A 19,311-nucleotide genomic window follows, 5' to 3' on the forward strand; every position below is an offset into this window, starting at 1 on the left:
TTGATATTAAAATGTAGAATACAATAACTTACAAGTCTGAATGTCAATTACATTGTGCTTGAGACATAGTCATCTTACAGGTAGACCCAATGCCAAGACAGAAAGTTAATAATCTTGTTATTGTTGAACTTGAAATTAGAGTAAAGCGACATCCAAACACTCGTCCAATGGACAAAAAGACAGAAAACTCATCAAGACTTTCTTTTTCGAGATTCTCTGCTGAATAAAATAACAGCGGCAACAGCAACAACAAAACCTGATGTGTCATATGCAGTTTTACGATGAGTTTCAGTGTCTGCAATCACAGCTTAGTTTATATCTGTTGCATGTTATATCTTTTCTACTAACATACGGAAGAAGATCCTTATTCATGTAAGTGTGCTAATTTTAAAACAATACAGAATGATATAAAACTGAGCACTACTTGCTTGCAATAGATAGAAACTCACCTCAAGGTTGTTTAAGTAAAAAAGGAATTTGGTTAGATTATCTAACTGGAGAAGTGCAAGCGCTGAGGCAGGTTAGGCCAAATATGTATTGAAAATTTTCCTTATGTAAAAAAATATTTTTAAAAGGTTAAAAAAATTGATAATTTAAAAAAATAGTGGAAGTAGTTCTTTTGCTCTCATTAAAAAAAAACTATTTATAGATGTTAAAACTGTATGGAGACTTAAAAACATACTCTAACAGTCAAAGGTAAGGGAAATTACTTAAATAAAATTGAGATATTTGCCCCAAATAGTAATGATGCAATTTGTATCAGTTTTCCAGAGAATTATCGGCAATTAAAAGAAAAAGAACTCTGATTTGTTAACTCAAATTATCAGTATTTTCTTTCCACATTCAAGTTGCAGTCGAAGAATCAGTTTGTTGAGCTTGGTTTAGTGGGTATTTATTTAGAATTTTTATGAAAAACAAGGAAACAGAGAAGAGCAATCGTGTTGTGCAAATGACCTCTGGGGACCAAGTGGGACTCAAATGTTCGCTTCCCCTCTGAGGTTATTAACATCCTTGTTTGTTTTGGCATTTACGTGTCTCTGTGTCCTGTTTGTGAAGAGCTGAGCTCGTCGAAAAGCAGACTAACAGTATTTCCAGTGGTGTTCTGGTCTGCGGGCATTTGTTCCTCACGCTGCTGAGGACGGGGCCAAGGCTGCATGGAGCCGACTGTTTCTCCGGGTTGTGCAGACTGGCTGCCTGATGGCGTCATTACTGATGGTGGCTGCCAACAAACCTATTCCTTTCCATTTTGCGGGGTCCTCGTTTCCCCGGAAAACACAGTAGCTGCAGCCGCACTTAGACTTTTTCCTTTTCCCTTTCCCCTCTTCCCCCTCCCTAGACCTCTCTGGGCTTTGACGTCATGTGTGCTCCTTTCAGTTGCCATAGCAACCCCATTCCCCAAGCGCTCTGTCCGTCTCCTCTGGTAGGTTCCACAATGGTACAGGCAGCATCACGCTGCACAATGGTTTCCAGGCAGTGAAAGAGGGTGATTCAGCAAGCCACTCTTCTTCTTCTTTTTTTTTAAGCCTCCCCTTCTCTTTTTATTTTTATGGGGGTTGGTGGTGCTTGTTATATGCTTACCTTTTTCTTTTCTTTTTTCATTTTTACAATTTTTCGTTTTTCTCCTCACCCCTCAATTCCTAGGGGCTTGAGTGACTTTAAGGTTGGGTTTTCTTGGAAATCACCTGTCCATCATTAATTTTAAGCAGTTTCCCCACCTCCAAAAAATCTGTTCCTTATTACAATTTGGAATGTGGTTAATGAAAAACAAGTAGGGAGGATTTCTGGGGCAAACACTGCTGGATCAGGATCGTAGTTCTCAAGCACGGAATGGTAGGTAGCTCTTTGCTCATTCTGGGTTCTAACCTGTTTTTTGGAGGGTGGGGTGATGTCTGTTGATTGCTCCTGGTGGGGTGGGAGAGTGAGCATGGGAGAGAGGAGAGAGATGGGGTGGAAAGCAGGTTAATGAAGTGAACTACATCTGAGGCAAGAAGCCACCAGCCTTTCCTTCTGTGCGGAGCATCTCTCCCCAGACTTCGGCGTGTTGAAACCCTTCTGTTTGGAGTGAGGGTTGGCAGAGGGTGGGAGGGAGTGATCTTATTGTGATCAGGGGCTTTTAGACCAATGCAGAGCTACAGAAGGGAAGAAAAAAAATAGAGATAGAGGCAGAGAGAGAGAGAGACAGAGAGAAAGACAACAGCTGTGCTTGTGCTGACCTCAGTCTCATATCTAAGAAATGCTATGGGTTCCATAAAACATTATAAAATCATGTCTTTAAGTATGCATTTCTGTTTACTTGCTGAGAGGTGTAACTTAAGTAAATCTTTTGGGATATATTTACATATTTTATTAGGGAATGGCATTTATATATTTTAGTTGCAAAACTAATGGCATTACTCTTGCAGAGACACTCTAGGCTAAATTTGGGCTGGGGAGAGGAACACGGGGCAGGTTAGAGATGAGAGGAAACATTGGCACCGCAATCACCTAGGTGAGGGGGCTCTTTAAGAAAGTCATCTCCTAGCCACCGCAGGCAGCGTTTTATTTATTTATTTTTTTATGGCATGGTTCCCAGGTATTCTGTGCTGGGATACTGTGTCCCCTAGAAATGTCAAAGCTCTTTTGGGGCAGGGGGAGAGATGTATCCTCAGAAATGAGCATGGCAATATATTTATCAGAATTGATGTATTTGTGCCTGCAGCAAAGTAAATGTGATTTATTGGGAAATCTTCAAGTAAATCAAGGTTAGAGATATTTTAAGCAAATTATATGTATATTTCTTTTTTCTCCCTCTCCATTCAAATTTAGAGAATGAGCCTCTGATTCGACCCCCTTAAAGACATAACTTCCCAGGGTACTGCAGTTTAGCCACAGAAAAGAAGGGCTTATCCCATGGCAGTCGGCTCTGAAGCACCCACAAGGTTGTTTACAGGGGCTGTCTTTGCTGCAGAGCCTGACACTGTCTGTACAGCAGCCCTGCCTGCTTCTGGTGTGTTGATGATAACTTTGATGAACAGACTAGAAAGAGACAGGCTAAGTCATTTGGGACAGGCCACAGTTCAGACTGAAGGAAAATGGGCATCAGTGCACCAGGCATTGCCAGTCCAAGGTCCAATTTCTTCCTTTATCCCTGTCTGCTAGTTGTCGGACCCTGGAAAATCTCACAGAATGCTGATCAACGAGTTAAAAATGGTTGCAGGAATGACCACTTCTCAGAGAGGCTTCTGTAAATTTTCTCCCTTAGGTGAGCATATATATTGTCAATATAGACAGCGATGCTCATGAATGAGCTCACAAGCTCCTGTCTCCACTTTGGAACCATTGGATTTTAGGGGCCCGACAGTTAGTTTTGCTGCCTCTGGTATGTATTCCCTTCTCTACCTTGATCTCACTCTTAAAATTGACATAAAGTCCTGGATCAGCTTATTTCATCATGGAGAGCAAACTGGATTTTCTCTCCCCCATAACAGAACTAGAAAAGCAGATGACAAAGGTGGCATGACCTTAGATATTAAAGAGTCTTCGTGCTTCCTCATTTGCATAACCACTCCCTCCTGTTTTTGCAAAGTATCTTTAATTTGACGGGCCCCTGGTGTTACAAAATCTTCACAGTTGCCATAAAAAGGTTCCTGATGATGAGGCAGTAAGAAATTGTATGTAGAGTGGAAGGATCGGCTGCCTCCAGCTTCCTGCTTGTTTGCCCCAGAACAGCATCTGCTGCTGGGTGAAGTGTTTCCCATGCTGGAAGGGGCTGTTTGTGAACAGATCCCAGAGGGACCGAGTGTGTTTTTGCTGTCATTGTCTGGTACGTCTGCAGCTATTAGTATTTAATGGTTTCATAGTACGTGGTCAGTATTTTTCAAGGTTAGAATGAACTGAGAGTTGATTGTGGATGCTATAAAATATACGTATATTTTTAAATTTACAGGAAAATTGATAGGATTTTCCTTGTTAGTGTATCTTTTAGGAATATCGTAAGCAAAAGGAATCTGCTTGATCTAAGTAAAATGAAAAAGCCTCCTGTATTTAAAGGGAAAGCCTCTCATATTTAAAGGGTTTTCTTTTGTTGTTTTTATTGTGGCTTTATGTAAATGAATCTATTTCTTTGGATGTAATCTTAGGGAAAAGTCTTTTAATACTGATGTTAAAAGATAAAGACATTGAGGGTTTTCTTGTGTGTTAAAGATGGGGACAGATGCTCTCCCTACCTGCTCTACTTCTGGCTTCAGGTCACATTTGTAGCTAAACGACTTTGCGTGGAACAGTGTGTTCAAATCTAATGATTGCTTAGTTGCTTATGAGAATAACAGACTCAAAGCAAGAGCGACTTCCTTCAATTAGACGAAGTAAACAGATTGACATTTAAAATTCTTTCTCCATTGCCCCTGCTATTTCCTCTCACAGTCTCTCATAAGCTTTTGGTTGGACATTGCAACCCTTATGCAGAAAGAGGCACAAAGTGTCCAGTGATGCCAGGAAAGGAGTCCAATGCTGTACTTGCTGCAGGCTGAGCGCTTCGTTCCTTCTGCACAAGCGTCTCTTACACCGTCTTCTGAGGACCAAGGACTTGTGGAAAAAGTTGGGCCTATAGACTGCTGGGGGAGATGCTTCTTTAGCATATTAGATATCTTCATTGCATTACATAAGTCTGAGGTGAGATGCTGCTGCTGATTCAGATAAAAGATTATGCTGCATATTGATTGTTTGAAAGAGAAATTGCAATTTAAAATTGGAGCTTGGATTTTCAGAAATTTACCTATCTGTACATCTTTTCATAGCAAAGTTGTGAGGTTTTGACTAAAGATTTTTCAGTTTAAGCACATTTTATCCTTATGAGGAAATCAAGGCAAAGACAGGGAAAATGAAAAGTCTCTATATATTTTAGGTACAATTTGTTTTCCCTCTATTTAATAGAAGGGAACTTCATTTCTCGTTGTGAATCTTGGCAGAAACTCTAAATGGAGACCTCAGGAGATATTGAAAATCCTTAAATCAAAAGAAACATTTTTGGTTTGAAAAGTGGACCACAAATTTATGCTTATTTTTGGTAAAGGGTTTTCTAGTTGAATTGATGTTTTGGATGCATAACAGGCCATGATGGCCTTTCTCACTGTTCTTATCCCTGAGGTTCAAAACCCTTAGGCTTATAGAACCCATGCCTCTAGGAATGAAAATTAAAGTTTTGAATGTAATAGGAAATGACTGAAGGCTCCTTAGAATCATTCCTGACTCCTAGTTACTCTCCAACCCTGTATGGTGCGCGGGTATCAAACCAAGTTCCCCTACAGGGCAACCAGGCATTTGCAGAGGGGCCCACACAGAATATGCACGGGAAAATGGCCTGCCACACTGTGTGTGTGTGTGTGTGTGTGTGTGTGTGTGTGTGTGTCAGAAAGGAAAAAACCCCACAACCCAGTGGTGACTTAAAAGTATTAGAAATTCGCCTTAGCGACTTGTCTTCATAGAAGTAGAACTGCCTCCTGGTTTTTGGGTGTTAGTTTGGGTGTTAATTGGCCTGCATGCTCCATGTGCTTCCTGAAAATGAGTTTCTTAAAGTAACTATCCTCTTCTCATACATTGGAAATAGCGTCTGAAAGCATCGATAGTGAAGTAAAGCTCTTAGGTCCGTTCATTTGGCGATGTTTATTCAGTGTCTGTACCTCCTCTGTCATAGCACTTGTCATGCGACACAGTAATTGCCTATTCCTGTGCTTCCTGTATTCTCTACTAAATTATAATCTCTGTTAGCACTGACTATGTCTGGCACATAGTAGGGACACAATTAATATTCTTTAAATGAATGTCTCCCATGCAAAGAGGTCTCTGCTAAGTGCTATGGGTGGAAGAGTTGAGAAACTGTAACTGATGCTTTCTGCCATTTGGGAGTGTATAGTCATTTAGCGAGATGAGGTCAAATAACAAAGATAGTGTACGATCAAGGGCTCGTATCAGTGATTTGACAATAAATGTGATAGCAATTCAGAGGAGAAAGAAATTCACCTGCCCTGAAACGGTGGTAGGTCACACTGGAGTTCTCAATGGGATGGCCAGTGGTGGTGGTGGTGGGGGAGATAGTGGGGCGTGGGGCAGGAGAGTGTGATGGAGGAAGAATTCCTAGCCGTAGTTGTAAGCACTTGGCCAGTAAAGGGACTCTTATTTGGGGCAGAGAGGTTTATTTTGGGTATGGTGAGCATAATTTCCAAACTAGAAATCAAAACTTATGGTTTGATAATGGGTAGAACATTGGAAACTGGCACAGTCTTGGAGAATCTGGTCCAATATAATGTCGAAAAGTAACAGGAACAATTTGAAGTTACAAATCTATTTTTGTAACTAGATCAGATTATGGAAAAACATATGTACAGTCTCTTTCCAGCTTCAGAGCAATTTCAGTTTAGTTTTATTTTATTTCACATAAATCAGAGGTTTTCAAACTTCCCCTCCTTTTATCAGTTACTATGTAACCTGTTGTTCCAGTGAAATCTTATATGAAAGCAGAATGTGCAAACATGTAACAGTGAAGCTGTCCCAGTTGAGGTTGAGTAGGGTGCCTTGTATCACAAAACCAAATCCATATCACAAAACAAATATCATATCAACCAAAGTAACAATTACTAATTGGGCTTATGTTCAGATTTGTCAATATCCAGCCACTTTGGTATTGGTAACATCAAAGTCCTCATGCTTGTGATAAATTTGAACAGGGTGAGCTCCTTGAGATGTTCTATTCCCGTCCCCACCACCCATCACCAGTTGTCTTTGTCGGTCTTTTTGTTTTCGAAGTGCAAGTGAAATTCCCATCTAAATGTTAAAATCAAACTCGTCTGCGTTTTTGCTTTGATTTTAGGCTAGCATGAGAAACACCAACGGCAGGACCATCTCAGATCTTCGTTATGGCAACTCATGCAAGGAGCTGTTGAATTAGACCTGTTTCCTATAGATGAGAAATCGTATAAGCAGTGGTGAGTTGCAAACTTAAAGGTGTTTCTTAGCAGGAAACGTGTAATTCATATAACCAATTTAAATATTGCATAGGGCTTAGTGTATGGATCTGAAGAAATATTGCTCCAAGTCATATCAACTAAAGGAGTAAAAATCAAAAGGACAGAATGTTTAACTGCTGGTGCAATGCTATTAATGTCGCATAGAGTAGCATGAAGTCTTGAGGTGCATTGGTGACTCGTGTGACACTGTGATGCCACCCCCCTGGGTGACACCAGCCTATGTAAAATGGCTGCAATGAATAATTTCATGAGGTTGGGTAACAGTTGGGTCACAGTATTTTTCAGTGGCTTTTATTACTTGCAGCACAATTCTATGTTTTACCAATTCATCCCCTCTAGCAGAAGAATTGGTTCTGAGCTAAATTATAATGCTCAATTCCTTTCAGGAATATATATATATATATATATGTATGTAAATTTATATATATTTTTATTATATATATTCTTCAGACCTTTAGAAATAAAGGAAGAGAAATCACATCACAGTTTTATAAAACTCAATTTATGGACATTTTAACCTACAAATCCTTTTGCTTAATAAAAACAATATTAAAAATAGATCCAGTTACTCTGGATCTAGTTGGGATAATTTAAAAAACTTATTATTTTATTAAAATATCTGCACACACAGGCACAATATCTTTTTTAATCAAGTACTTGATGCTTCGTAGTCACCACAGTCAATAATCAATAGACTCCAGCAGAGATGAAGCAGTTATAATCCGTCAAATAACATCTTTGAGAAATAGAGTATGACAGTGGTGCTTGTAGGGCTCCACAAGAAGCTGTTTTGAACTGGTGATCAATATGTCTTTTTCGTTTGCTTAGTGGCTTATATAACTTTGGGTAGGTAGGCTGTCATGTGAAATAATGCATAACCTATAACTGCAGAAGACTGATGAAATTAACCCTCTACTTATTTCACATCATGATTTTCGTCACAGTCTGCTTACAATGATATTGAGAAAGCAGATATCACAGCATCACTATGCTGCACGTTATCAACATGTATTAAATAAGTGTTTGTTATAAAAGGGAATCATACATAATTGCCAGTAACCGACCATTTTTGATCTAAAATAAGGGCAATTTTGTATGGCCGAACTTAGAATTTTGAGTCATGTGTCACCCCCAGTGATGTAGAAAACATATACTGCCTCACCTTAAACATTTATTCGTTAAGCAAACATTTATTGGGAATCTGTGGTGTAGATATCATCCCTAGCTCTTGGGATAGATGAAAGAGACAGTATCTGCCTTAAAGGAGATTTCAGTCTGAAGAGTGTGGCACTCATGATCAAATCTGCCATTAAAAGGGAGAGAGATATTCTGAGGAAGGTGGTACTTATACAGCGCTGTTAAGTGGGATGCTGGAGGAAAGTCTAACACAGGTGGGATGGGGCTTTGTCAAGGAAGGCACTCAGAAGAGTGGCATTTCAGCTGGATGTCAAGGACAATGAGAAGTTAGCTAGAGGAGGGGTAACAGGGCGAGCGTTGTTCCAATGGGCCAGAGGCTTGAGAGCCCTTGATTGTTTGGGGCACTAGGTGTCATCTACTACGCTGAGGCATAAATGTGGATGGGAGAGATGAAGCTGAAGAAGGGAACAGGAGCTGTATCATGAAGGATCTCTCAGACAAAGCTAAGGAGTTTGTATTTTATTCCAAAATGAGGAACTTAGGAAAGATTTTAAGCAGGAGAATGACATGATCACATTTATTTTTAAATTATGAAATACGTCATACACATAGAAGAGTGTATAAAACAAAGACAGTTTAAAGAGTAATTATACAGAAAACCTCATAGCGCCACCATTCATACAAAGGACTGGACTCCTGGTAAGCCCCCGTGTGCTGCCTTAAGATCACAGGCTTTCCTTCCCCACTAGAGGTAACCACTAACCACTGCCTTGTCTTTTGTCGCACACATCCTCTTGCTTTTCTTTGCAGATTTTCCATCTTGTAATCATAGTATATATGTTCTTAATCACTTGATTTTGCTAAACATTGTAAGATTCTTCCATGTTGATGCTTGTCGTTTGTTCATAACTTGTATAGTATTCTACTCCATGAATATACCAAAATTTACTTATCCCTTCTACTGTTGATGGCCATTTGGATTGTTTCTATAATATTTATATGTGCGTATGTAGATATATGTAACCTAAGTTATGTATGTATAAATATATTTATTTGGTATATTTAAGTTATTAAGTATATATAATATTTTATATATATATTGTTGCTCATAGCTTCTAGTGTATATGTATAAAAGTATCTCTAGGGTAAATATCAAAGAAAGGAACTACTGAGTTTTGGGGTATGTGCACATTCAGATTTTCCAGAGAATGCCAAAATATTTTTCCCAATTGGTTGCATGAATTCCATCAACAATATATGAGAAACTCTATATCCTCATCAACACTTGATTTATAAGTTCTTGAATTTTGCTGGTCTGGTGGGTACATAATTTTACTCATGGAAGTATTGATTTGTGTTTTTTGCTGATTACTCATGAAGAAACACTTGTTTTCATTTTTTATTGGCCATTTGATTTTCCTCTTTTGTGAAGGGCCTGCTCAAGTCTTTATGAGATTTGACTTTCAAAACAATGACTAGCACTTATTGAATTCTTATTGTGTAATAGGCACTGTGCTAAGTACTTTATAAGCTATACTATATAAGAAGTTAAATCTTCGTATCACCCAGATGATTTAGAGATAAGGAAACTCAGGTTTAGAGAGGTTAAATAACTTGCTGACAATCGTACAACTAAGAAACAGTGGATTTAGGATTCAAGCCTAGGTCTTTGTGACTCCAGAGTTCTTCAATTTCTTGGACAACGTTTGGAAGGGGATTAGGTTGGAGCCAAAGAAAACACTTAAGGAGCTATTGCAGGAATCCAGTTAAAAGGTAGGGCCAGCCCCAGTGGCCTAGAGATTAAGTTCAGTGTGCTCTGCTTCAGCGGCCTGGGGTTTGGTTCCTGGGCACGGACCTACACTGCTTTGTTGGCTGCCATGCTGTGCTGGCAGCCCACATACTAAAAATAGAGGATGATTTGCAGGGATGTTAGCTCAGGGCGAATCTTCTTCAGCAAAAAAGAAAAAAAAAATAATGTCATACACCAAAGAATCACTAGTAGGACATAAGGACAAAGCAGTTGGACTCAGTAATGGATGTCTTGGGTAAAGAAGAGGGAGGAGTTAAAAAGTCTCAAGTTTTCATTCCTGTTGGCTAGGTAAAGTCAATGTTAGTCATACAATGGGTATTTATATTCCAGGTATTGGCGTAGGTTTTAAGACTACGTTGTATGATTCCATAATTCAATGAGAAATGAATTTAATTCGTGGGATCATAAATTTTAGGATTTAAAGAGACCGCAGTGTTTATTTGGGTCAACTCTTCACTCTTTTAAAATGTGGAACCTGGTGTGAAAAGAGGTTGAGTGGCTTGTTCAGGATCACATGTTACCAAGTGTCAGAGTAAGAATAGGCCTGTAAAGACCTGCAAATAATGCAAAATAACAGCTTGCTTGATTTTTAAATTATTAAGTGACAATGCCGTCAACCTAATATATCTCCTGAGCAGTTTTCAAGTCAGTTCCCTTTGAAAGAAATCTGTTGTTACTGCCATAAATTAGGCCCTTGTCATCATTGTTAGCAGGTTTATTTTGTGTAGCCTAGCATGTTACCTTCTTGCCCATGATCCTACCAACGAAACCACCAGATCTGATCTGCAGTTGTTGCCCTGTAACTGCCCTGCCCACTCTGATGTGCTCCATTGCCTATGTAATAAATTCTCTTCTTCTTAAAATATACCACACTCCCACCCACCCCCAGTTTAGGAACTGATGATTGCTCGAATTGCCTGGGGACATCAATGTGTTTCAGTCTCATCACATAAACTCAAATGTTGGTTACCTGTGTGATTTACTTCACATTGTCTATTCTGCCTGTATTCACCCCACCATCCTTAGTCAGTCAGTAGTCATCTTTTAGGACCTTTGCAATTCAAAGAATGGTCTGGGGACCAACAGCATAGGCATCATCTGGGAGCTTGATAAGGAAGGCAGCATCTTGAGTGCCACCCAGATTTACTGACTCAGAATCTTTCCAACAAGATTCTCAGGTGGTTTAGAGTTTGAGAGGTACTGCTTAGACTCACTTTAGACTTCAGCAGATGTTGTCTCCTTCCAGATGCCTTCCTCACTCCTTCCGTTAGACATTCCTTCCTGGTGTTCTCGTAGTAGTCTATGTATATCTATCTGAGTGCATTACCACCAGACTTTTTAACTGTTTGTGCGTCTCTCTCTCTACCTTATCCTGTGAGTAATTTGAGCCAGATAAATCTTTGACTTTCTATGCCTAGCACAGTGCCTGATACTTGGTAGTACTGCATAAATGTTTGTTGAATGATTGTTTAGCGAATGAAAGAAGAAAGAGCAAGAGACAGATATGGAAAGATAGAAGCAGAGGCAGGAAAAAGAAAATCACAAGGAGAAAAAAAAATAGCAAAATGGACTTCGTAGAGAAATAACTAGACTACAAAAAAGGCACCAAAGTCATACCTCTTGATAGAGTCTGGAAAGCAGCCTGACAGAGTCTACAGTCTTATTTAAACAGATTGGGTGATAATTGTGAATACTATTTGCCAAATCACTTAGAAGCAAAGATTACCTTAATTTTTCGTGTAACAATATAGTTTTATTATTGCCGTTGCTGTTGAGTAAATGTTGCCAAAATTTGTCCTACTTTCCTAAATGAAGTGTCCTACTGTTCTCTTAACTAGTCAGAGACACTTTAGAATATTGTGTGAAAGAGTATAGAGGATGCGAGTTTGTTTTGAATTTGTGCAGGAGATAGAAATGAGACCAGTGAGTAGAAAAGTAGACACCATACATGAAAGATCTTTCTGATTATTGGACTGTTTGTAAGTCTGTGCTTTTTGAAAAGTAGTAAACTTTCCCGCACTGCAGACATTTAACCATCTTCATGGTTGACCAAATATTAAGGACTCTTTAGACATGGTACTACTTTATGTGGGAGGTTGAACTAAGTGACCTCTAAGGTACTTATGAATTATGAGTCTATAGTTGTGTGGGAAAATGCAGGAAGACTGAGGGGTATAATAAAGATTGTAATAGTGGACAACATTTATTGAGTGATTACTTCGTGCCATGCACTATTCAAAGTGCTTTGCTTGCGCTTAGTCTTTTAATTCCCACAGAAATCCTACCGAGCATTTCTATTTTACAAATGATGAAACTGAAGCATAGGAGGTTTAGTAACTTTCCCTTGGTCATAGTGAGGGAAGAGCCCAGGGAGTCCAACTCTGGAACACTTCCTTTTTTATCACTACGTTGTATCCTTCTCGGTATTAAAGACGAAAGTTGGACCTGAATGGAGCCTTAAAACATTGATGTGGTTTGAATTTCAGGTATGGGTAAGAACAGGGATCCTAAGAAATGATAACAGCACAATCAAAATAAAAGACATAGAAATAAACATAACAGGTTTGTGGAACCAAATACCTTACAAATGAGATTAATAAGAGAATATTCAGAAATTTATCATTATATGCTGCTCTGTGTGCTTCTCAATGGCTGCAAATTACCAAGATGGGAAATGAAATCCTTAGAACTATTTAACCCTAGTAAAAGTAACATAAGTAGGCCTCATATTGTTTACAATTTTAGAGGCTTTCCACTGATTGGTGGAACCTCGGGCTGTATCTCCTAGGACGACGGATTTGAGACTGTCACTATTTGAGAGGTCCCAAGTAATTTGATGTCCGATCAGGAAAATAATGTTACCTTTAGAAGCTGGCATTTTCCTGGAGCTTATTTGAAAGTGAGTCAGCATAAATTTTAGCATGTCTCAGATTCTTCATAAAGAATTCTCTGTATTCCAATAACCAGTATCAGATGAACTACTTTTAAAATAAAAGTATAGATCTCAATGAAAGTTTGGTTAACATAAGAAACCTTTTGGTCTTGTTGGAAAATCCAGTCTACAGTTTAGCACCATTCATTACATATGATTACCTATTACTTATAGTGTTGATACCAGAAATTATATATGCCAGATGTTTCGAAGTTTTCTTTCTAGTTGTCCTTTGGGAAGGTTTAGGCGGTTTGCTGGTGCTTTAAATTCTTAAGACCCACTTTTAAGCTCCTTTAAATTTGAGAGTGGATAACCTTGACACTATGGTCTTTAGAAGGTCATTTATAAATCTTAAGAGTCAGCATAAGTCTTTGGAATTTAGTTTATTCAGATTTAAAATATTGCACTCCCTTTCTTCCCGAAAAAGATTGAATAAAATATGTTAGGCAAAAGCTATGCAAAATAGTGGGTAAGAAGCAGTTAATTTAAGCTATTTTTCATCTTTTATTAGTTTCAGCCAAATATATCTTGTCATATGTCTGTTGACTATCCTCTTGGCCATCCAGGGTTCAGGTCAGCAATGTGGAAGGTCACAGGCAGTCGAATCTCATATGTTGAACTTCTTTTCTAGTCTTGGTCCTGAGTATAGATGTCTAGCTGTGTATATATTTTAGGGAGCCAAAACACCATCTGGTTCTCAATGCTGTCTGCTTCTGGACCTGATATAATATGTGAAATTCCCACTTACTGCTTTGGTTGAAGACTGTTCCTATTAAAATAGAAATGTTATAAAGTAAATTGGTTGGCTATCTAACCTGATAAACTAACTTGAGTGAAAGTGTGAATTGCTGATAATGGATTTTGAATCTTAGATAATATCCATACTTGGATAAATGTCTTAATGCATTGACACGGGAGGCTAAAGGAAGGGAACATATAGGAAAGACTTTTATATGGGGAGAGAGTCAAGATTGCTCTGGAAGAGAGTGCTTTGTTAGGAGTTTGGCAGATTATTTTAAAATTTTCATTGTGTAGTCTCTGGAAAAGGAAGAGACCTTGATGTTAGATTCCCCTTCTTTATTCCAGCTCTGTCTGAATTAATATTTCCTTAGGAAATTCTTAACCTAGCTGAGCTTCAACCATATATGAGGGAGTTGTGGCAGATGTATTTAAATTTCATTTTAACTGTGAAAATTATGTGGATTAAATTGTACAGATTGAATTAAAATATGGGATAATACCCCAAAGGCCAGGCCCAAGTGGAGTACCTTGGTGAGGGCAGCCTTGGCCAGTGAAGGGACTTCGTGAGGATGAAAAGCTGCTTCATGGACAGTTGACAATGAAGATTAGGTCAGATGGCGGCTTAGAAGGGTCTTGAAGACAGACCTGTCAATGCCCAATTTTGCTTTAACTCTCCTCCTTTTGATATCTTTAGCTTAATTCTACCCATTGTCACTCTAAATCAAGAGATATTTTAGTTATAGGAAATCACTTCCAATCATTCAGACTTATTATCCATAAGGAAGATAGTTTATGCATAGGCAACCAAATTGACTGCATTTATTTCCCATATACATGTCTTTCTTTATTTTAAAATTATCCTCTGCTGTTGAAGGACTAATGTGCACAATTGTTTGTTGATTGACTTATGAGAGGAATGTTAAAATTTGCCTTTAAAAATCATGGTTTCTAAGCTGTGCTGGGATTTGCCAACAAACCAAGTGAAACTATTGGTATCTTGATCGGTTTAGGTATCTTACTGATACAAGCCATTTACATGAAGGTTACCAGATGTTTTCGATGGGCACATTGCTATGGAAGAGTCTTAGGAGAATGAAGAAAACACGGTTCTTCCCTTTCTCCCTCCCACTCTCCCTCCGATCCTCCCTCCCTCCCTTCCTTCTTTCCTTTCGCCCTCAAATATTCACTGGCTGCCGGCTCTGTGCTAGGTGCGGCAGCAGCACAGATACATTCTATTTGGTCTCTGTCCTCAAGCAGCTCACTACCAAACCCCGGCCTCGGTGGGGAGGGAAGGGGGAGAAACTTATAAATAAATGAATCTCACAATAGGATAGTTGCTTTAGCAGAGGTTGAGTTCAGGGAACAGTGCCATTACAAATGATGCGGCTACCACCCAGGCGTTCTCACTTGGGGTTCCGCAGAAGGACAGGTGTCTCAGAGCTCTAAGGCAGCACTTCTCAGACTTTGTGGTCTCATGATCCCTTTACACTCTTGAAAATTATTTAGAAAAGCAAAGAGCCTTTGTTTATGTGGGTTATATTCATTGGTATTTATCATATTAGGAATTAAGATATAAATTTAACATGTTTATGTAATTCATTTAAGAATTAACAGCAGTAAACCCATTACATGTTAACATAAAATAACTTATTTTATGAAAACTACTTTCTACAAAACAAAAATAATTTAGTGACAAAGTGGCATTGTTATACATTTTTGCAAATCTGTTTAATGACCAGTTTAACAGAAGACAGCTGAATTCTCTTATCTGCTTATGCCTTCAATCTGTTGTTACCTCACACATCACGCAGCCTCAGGAAGACTGCACTGTACATTTGAGAGAATGAGTGAAAATGGAAACTATCTCTTAATATTATTTGGAATCAGTTGTGACCTCAGGGACCCCCCTGAAAGGCTCGTAGGGACCCTCAGGGATTGTAAGCGATATACTTTGAGAACCACCTCTAAAAAGCGTGTGTTGTATGTAACAAATTAACATCTCTTTTATGCACCTGGAATGGTACAAATTATGTACCACCCTTGGAAAAACTGAGAAAATAGTGTTTGGTCGTTCAGAGGAGGCCCTCTCGACGGGAAAGGCTGTGAGACTAACCTCCATGAAGGCAGAGATCTGTTTCTCGTTTTCACCCAGTAGCTGTCACAGGACCTGACGCATAGTTGACTCTCTGTGAATCTCAATGATCAAACAGTCAAAGACAGACATGTTTTCGTAAGTCACTCCAGTCCTAGGTAGAATATGGTGAGTGCTACAAATAAAAGGTTAAACGTGTGTTGTGGAGTTGGAGGGAGCAGCCATTTTCACCTGAGGGATTAGAAGGGATTCATGGAGGAGATGGCGTTGGAGTGGAATGGTGAAGATGATTTTGGTCGTTAGTGTTAGAGCTGGAAAGGTTAATTCTAGAAGAGGGAATAGAATGAGCAAGGAGCAGAGTGTGCTTGGAGTTCAGAGGAGACGGCAGTCAGGGATATGGCTGGGAAATAGATTGGGCCCAGACTAAGGGAGGTCAGGAATGATCTCTGAAGGAATTTGGGTCTGTTTCTACAGACAATGAAGAGCTACTGGTGTTTTCTGAGCAGGTTTAGGAAAATGATTTCAACTGGCAGCAATGTTGAGAGCAGTTTGGAGAGGAGAAAAATGGATGCAGGGTGAGCAATTGGAGAGAGGGAGGGAATGAGAATCTAGCTTGAAGGAGAGGCAGTAAGAATCAGTGGAGAGGAATCCAGAAGATGGAGAAGACATCCAGGTTTCAGGTAATTTGGAGGAAGAAGTTGTAAAAGAGACAGGGCTTCAGTCAGCAAGGAAGGGGAATGCTGGGTTCTTTATGATTTCACTGTATGCCCAGCCACAGTATTACTAAGCACTTATACTCAGGTCCTTGGGCTTTGGTTTCTCCATATGTAAAATGTAGAAATGGATTGCTTGCCTATTTGTGTCACAAGAGTCCATGTAAGGATTAATGAGCTCTTTGACAGAAAGGCGCTCTATTAATCTAAGCCATCAATAATAAAAATGAGAATGTTTGCCAGGTGCTTTTGCTCCTGTGTTGAAGGCTGCTATGTAAATAAGAAATACTGCCTGGAACCGTTGTCACTCTTAATAATAGTAAAGTCATTACCGCAACATGCCTACACAGCAAACCTGTTCTCTGTCAATTCCAAAGTGGGAAGATGAAACCAGGCATGGAAGTCCATTTCACTTTGTTTCTTATGAATCTTACTTTTCGTAAACTATTTTCCTGGTTAGTAGAGAAGTCATTTTAAAAGTATCTGAATTTCATTTTAGTGCATTATTTCCATCACTCTATTCTGGTCAGGTTTTCCATTGCTATCAGGGACCTCATTATCCTGACTTCTCTCTATGCAAGTGGAGATGGCCCCAGTACTTGCATCTGTGTGCTTGTTGATTATGGTGACTTCCATCAGTGTCACACAAACCGATATAGTACAGTGGTCAAGAATGCAAACTCCAGAGTCAGACTGCCTGGATTTAAACCCAAATTCTATACTTCATATGAGACCCTGGTTAAGTTACATCAGCTCTTAAGCCTCAGTTTCCTCGTCTGTAAAGTGGTACTAATAGCGGTGCTGATCTTATAAGGCAGTTGTGAAAGTAATGAGTGCAAAGCACATGGCATTAAGTGCTCAGTAACTGCCATGTTTTGTTTTGGGTCAAATTTATTACCATTATTATTGACATGTCTTCTTTCCTATCAAGATCCTGTCTCATACCTTGTGAATTAATTATTTGTCTCCTAATAGCTAATTTATGACCATGTAATTGATCATCAGCCTTTTCTTTACCTAGAACAACATTCTGAAGAATCTCTCAAATCTTAAATTTTATGTATCATCCCTTTATATATATTCCTATTGGGCTGTCCTTTGCCTAGCAAATCAAGTATTTAATTCTGTTGTGAATATAAGGGATCCAATAACTTGTTCTAACCATCTGACTGGTATTATTTTCCATGGCACATTGATATCCTCCCACACAACCTTCCTGTAAAGAAAATGTTCTTGCCATCTTCCTTCTAGACCCTTGTATTTTATACAATCTGTTCTCAAGATCTGTAACAGTATGTTTCTGTCCCTGCTGTTGATCATGTCTTGTCTCCCTGGACTTTTAAGGGCACCTTCCCTTTTAGTTCAGATCCATTGAGGTCTGTTTGGAACATACACCAAACCCTGGGTGGATAGTGTTGAGACTCAGTGGGTGGTCAGGGCTGCAACCACACCTGTGCTCTGCTCACCAAACCAAAGCTTGTTTTTCTAATTTGTGTAAGTACTTCAAGAGTTATTGGACTACTGTGGTTTTGCTCAGCACCCAATCAGTCGTTATCCATCACTACTGATAAGTGATGCTTATAAATTCCTGTGAGTTTTGGCCAAATACATCATTGGTGGATTCTCCTCTTGTCATAGTTCTGGGGACTGAGTATTCATCCACCATCTCTCTCTACATTATCTCTAACTTCTATGGCATAGGGGCCAAATGAAGGCAATGGTCTTGCTTCCTATGAAAAGTTGATCCATATTTGTTAATAGTGAATCTATTCTGATTGTAGAGGATGGAGTGAAAATGGCTATTGAAAACAGCTGCTATTAGAGGTGGGACAATGATTGAGTAGTAAGGCAAACCAGAATACATTAGCATTTAATCAGTTCCTTCTTTTATGATTCCAGTGTTGAGTGTCTGCCCAGTCATTCTGGCTTACACGTTGTTTAGGTGAATATACCAGAAGGGAGTTTCTTTTTTGAAAATTGTGATACTCAGTCTGATATTAGATCACTGAGATTTAAATGTAGCTCCTTGGCTTTACCTACCTCTCAGTATGGAGAACACTTCCTTTAGCTATCTGGTAGTTGTGTGATCTTGGCCATGTTCCCTAATGCCTGGTGTCTCGGTTTTCTCATCTGTAAAATGGGAACAATAAAAGCATCTATCTCATAAGGTAGTTGTGAGAATTTCAATTAATTTTCACAAGAGATACAAGATGTAAGAGATGTAGTTATTAGAACAATGCCTGGCACAGAACAGAACTTCAATACCTAGTAGCAAGTAGGTATTACCCACCTGAAATAGCGTGGTGCTTAAGAGCCTGATTCTGGAATCAGACTGCTGGACTTGAGTCCTAAATCTGTAACTTACTGCTTGGGTAATTTTGGACTCCTCCATCACCTCTCTGAGCCTCTGTTTCATTTTTAATTGGGACAGCGATAGTACCTACTTTGTGGGTTTTATGTGAAGAATAAATGGAAACCAGTTAGCATAATTTTCATTGAATATTAGCTATTATTCAATGATCCTTATGACACATGTATTTTATTGTAATTATAATCATAAATACTTATAGAGAACTTACTTTGAGCCAGGCAATATCCCAAGTACGTCGCATACATTATTTCATTTATTCTTCGCAATACCTCACAATGAGGTTGGAACTATCATTCTGCCCATTTTACAGATGAGTAAATCGAGGCACAGAGAGGTTAAACAACATGTTCAAGGTCCCGCAGTTAGTGAGTGGCAGAGCAGAATCTGTTCATTTATGCATTATACTTTATTGCCTCTTTATTTATGGAAATAAAGAAAAAAAGTTGAATATAATGTCTGGAGAGTGAAATAAGACTGTTAGGCTAACGAGTGAGGCTTTCACTGTCTTTTACCC

General features: G+C 39.0%; 1 protein-coding gene across 32 annotated transcripts in view; it reads left to right on the forward strand.

Annotated features, from left to right (window-relative positions):
* Window positions 1-1,248: 1,248 nt before the first annotated feature.
* MAPK10 (mitogen-activated protein kinase 10) overlaps window positions 1,249-19,311 on the forward strand; it is a 300,681-nt gene continuing 282,618 nt past the window's right edge. For 2 of the 32 annotated variants that reach the window (XM_070505435.1, XM_070505423.1), the window contains exons 1-2: window positions 1,411-1,830; window positions 6,845-6,959. Coding sequence is in view for 4 of the 32 variants with exons in the window: in XM_044766267.2 (XP_044622202.1) it covers window positions 1,828-1,830 (3 nt within the window). In the remaining 28 variants the exon portion in view is untranslated. Of the gene's footprint in view, window positions 1,831-3,241; window positions 3,359-3,594; window positions 3,803-4,401; window positions 4,651-6,844; window positions 6,960-19,311 lie in introns of those variants that run through there. The other 30 variants (XM_070505429.1, XM_070505431.1, XM_014854144.3 and 27 more) reach the window with 28 other exon arrangements.

Source organism: Equus asinus, chromosome 3, assembly GCF_041296235.1.
Source record: "Equus asinus isolate D_3611 breed Donkey chromosome 3, EquAss-T2T_v2, whole genome shotgun sequence".
NCBI lineage: Eukaryota > Metazoa > Chordata > Mammalia > Perissodactyla > Equidae > Equus > Equus asinus.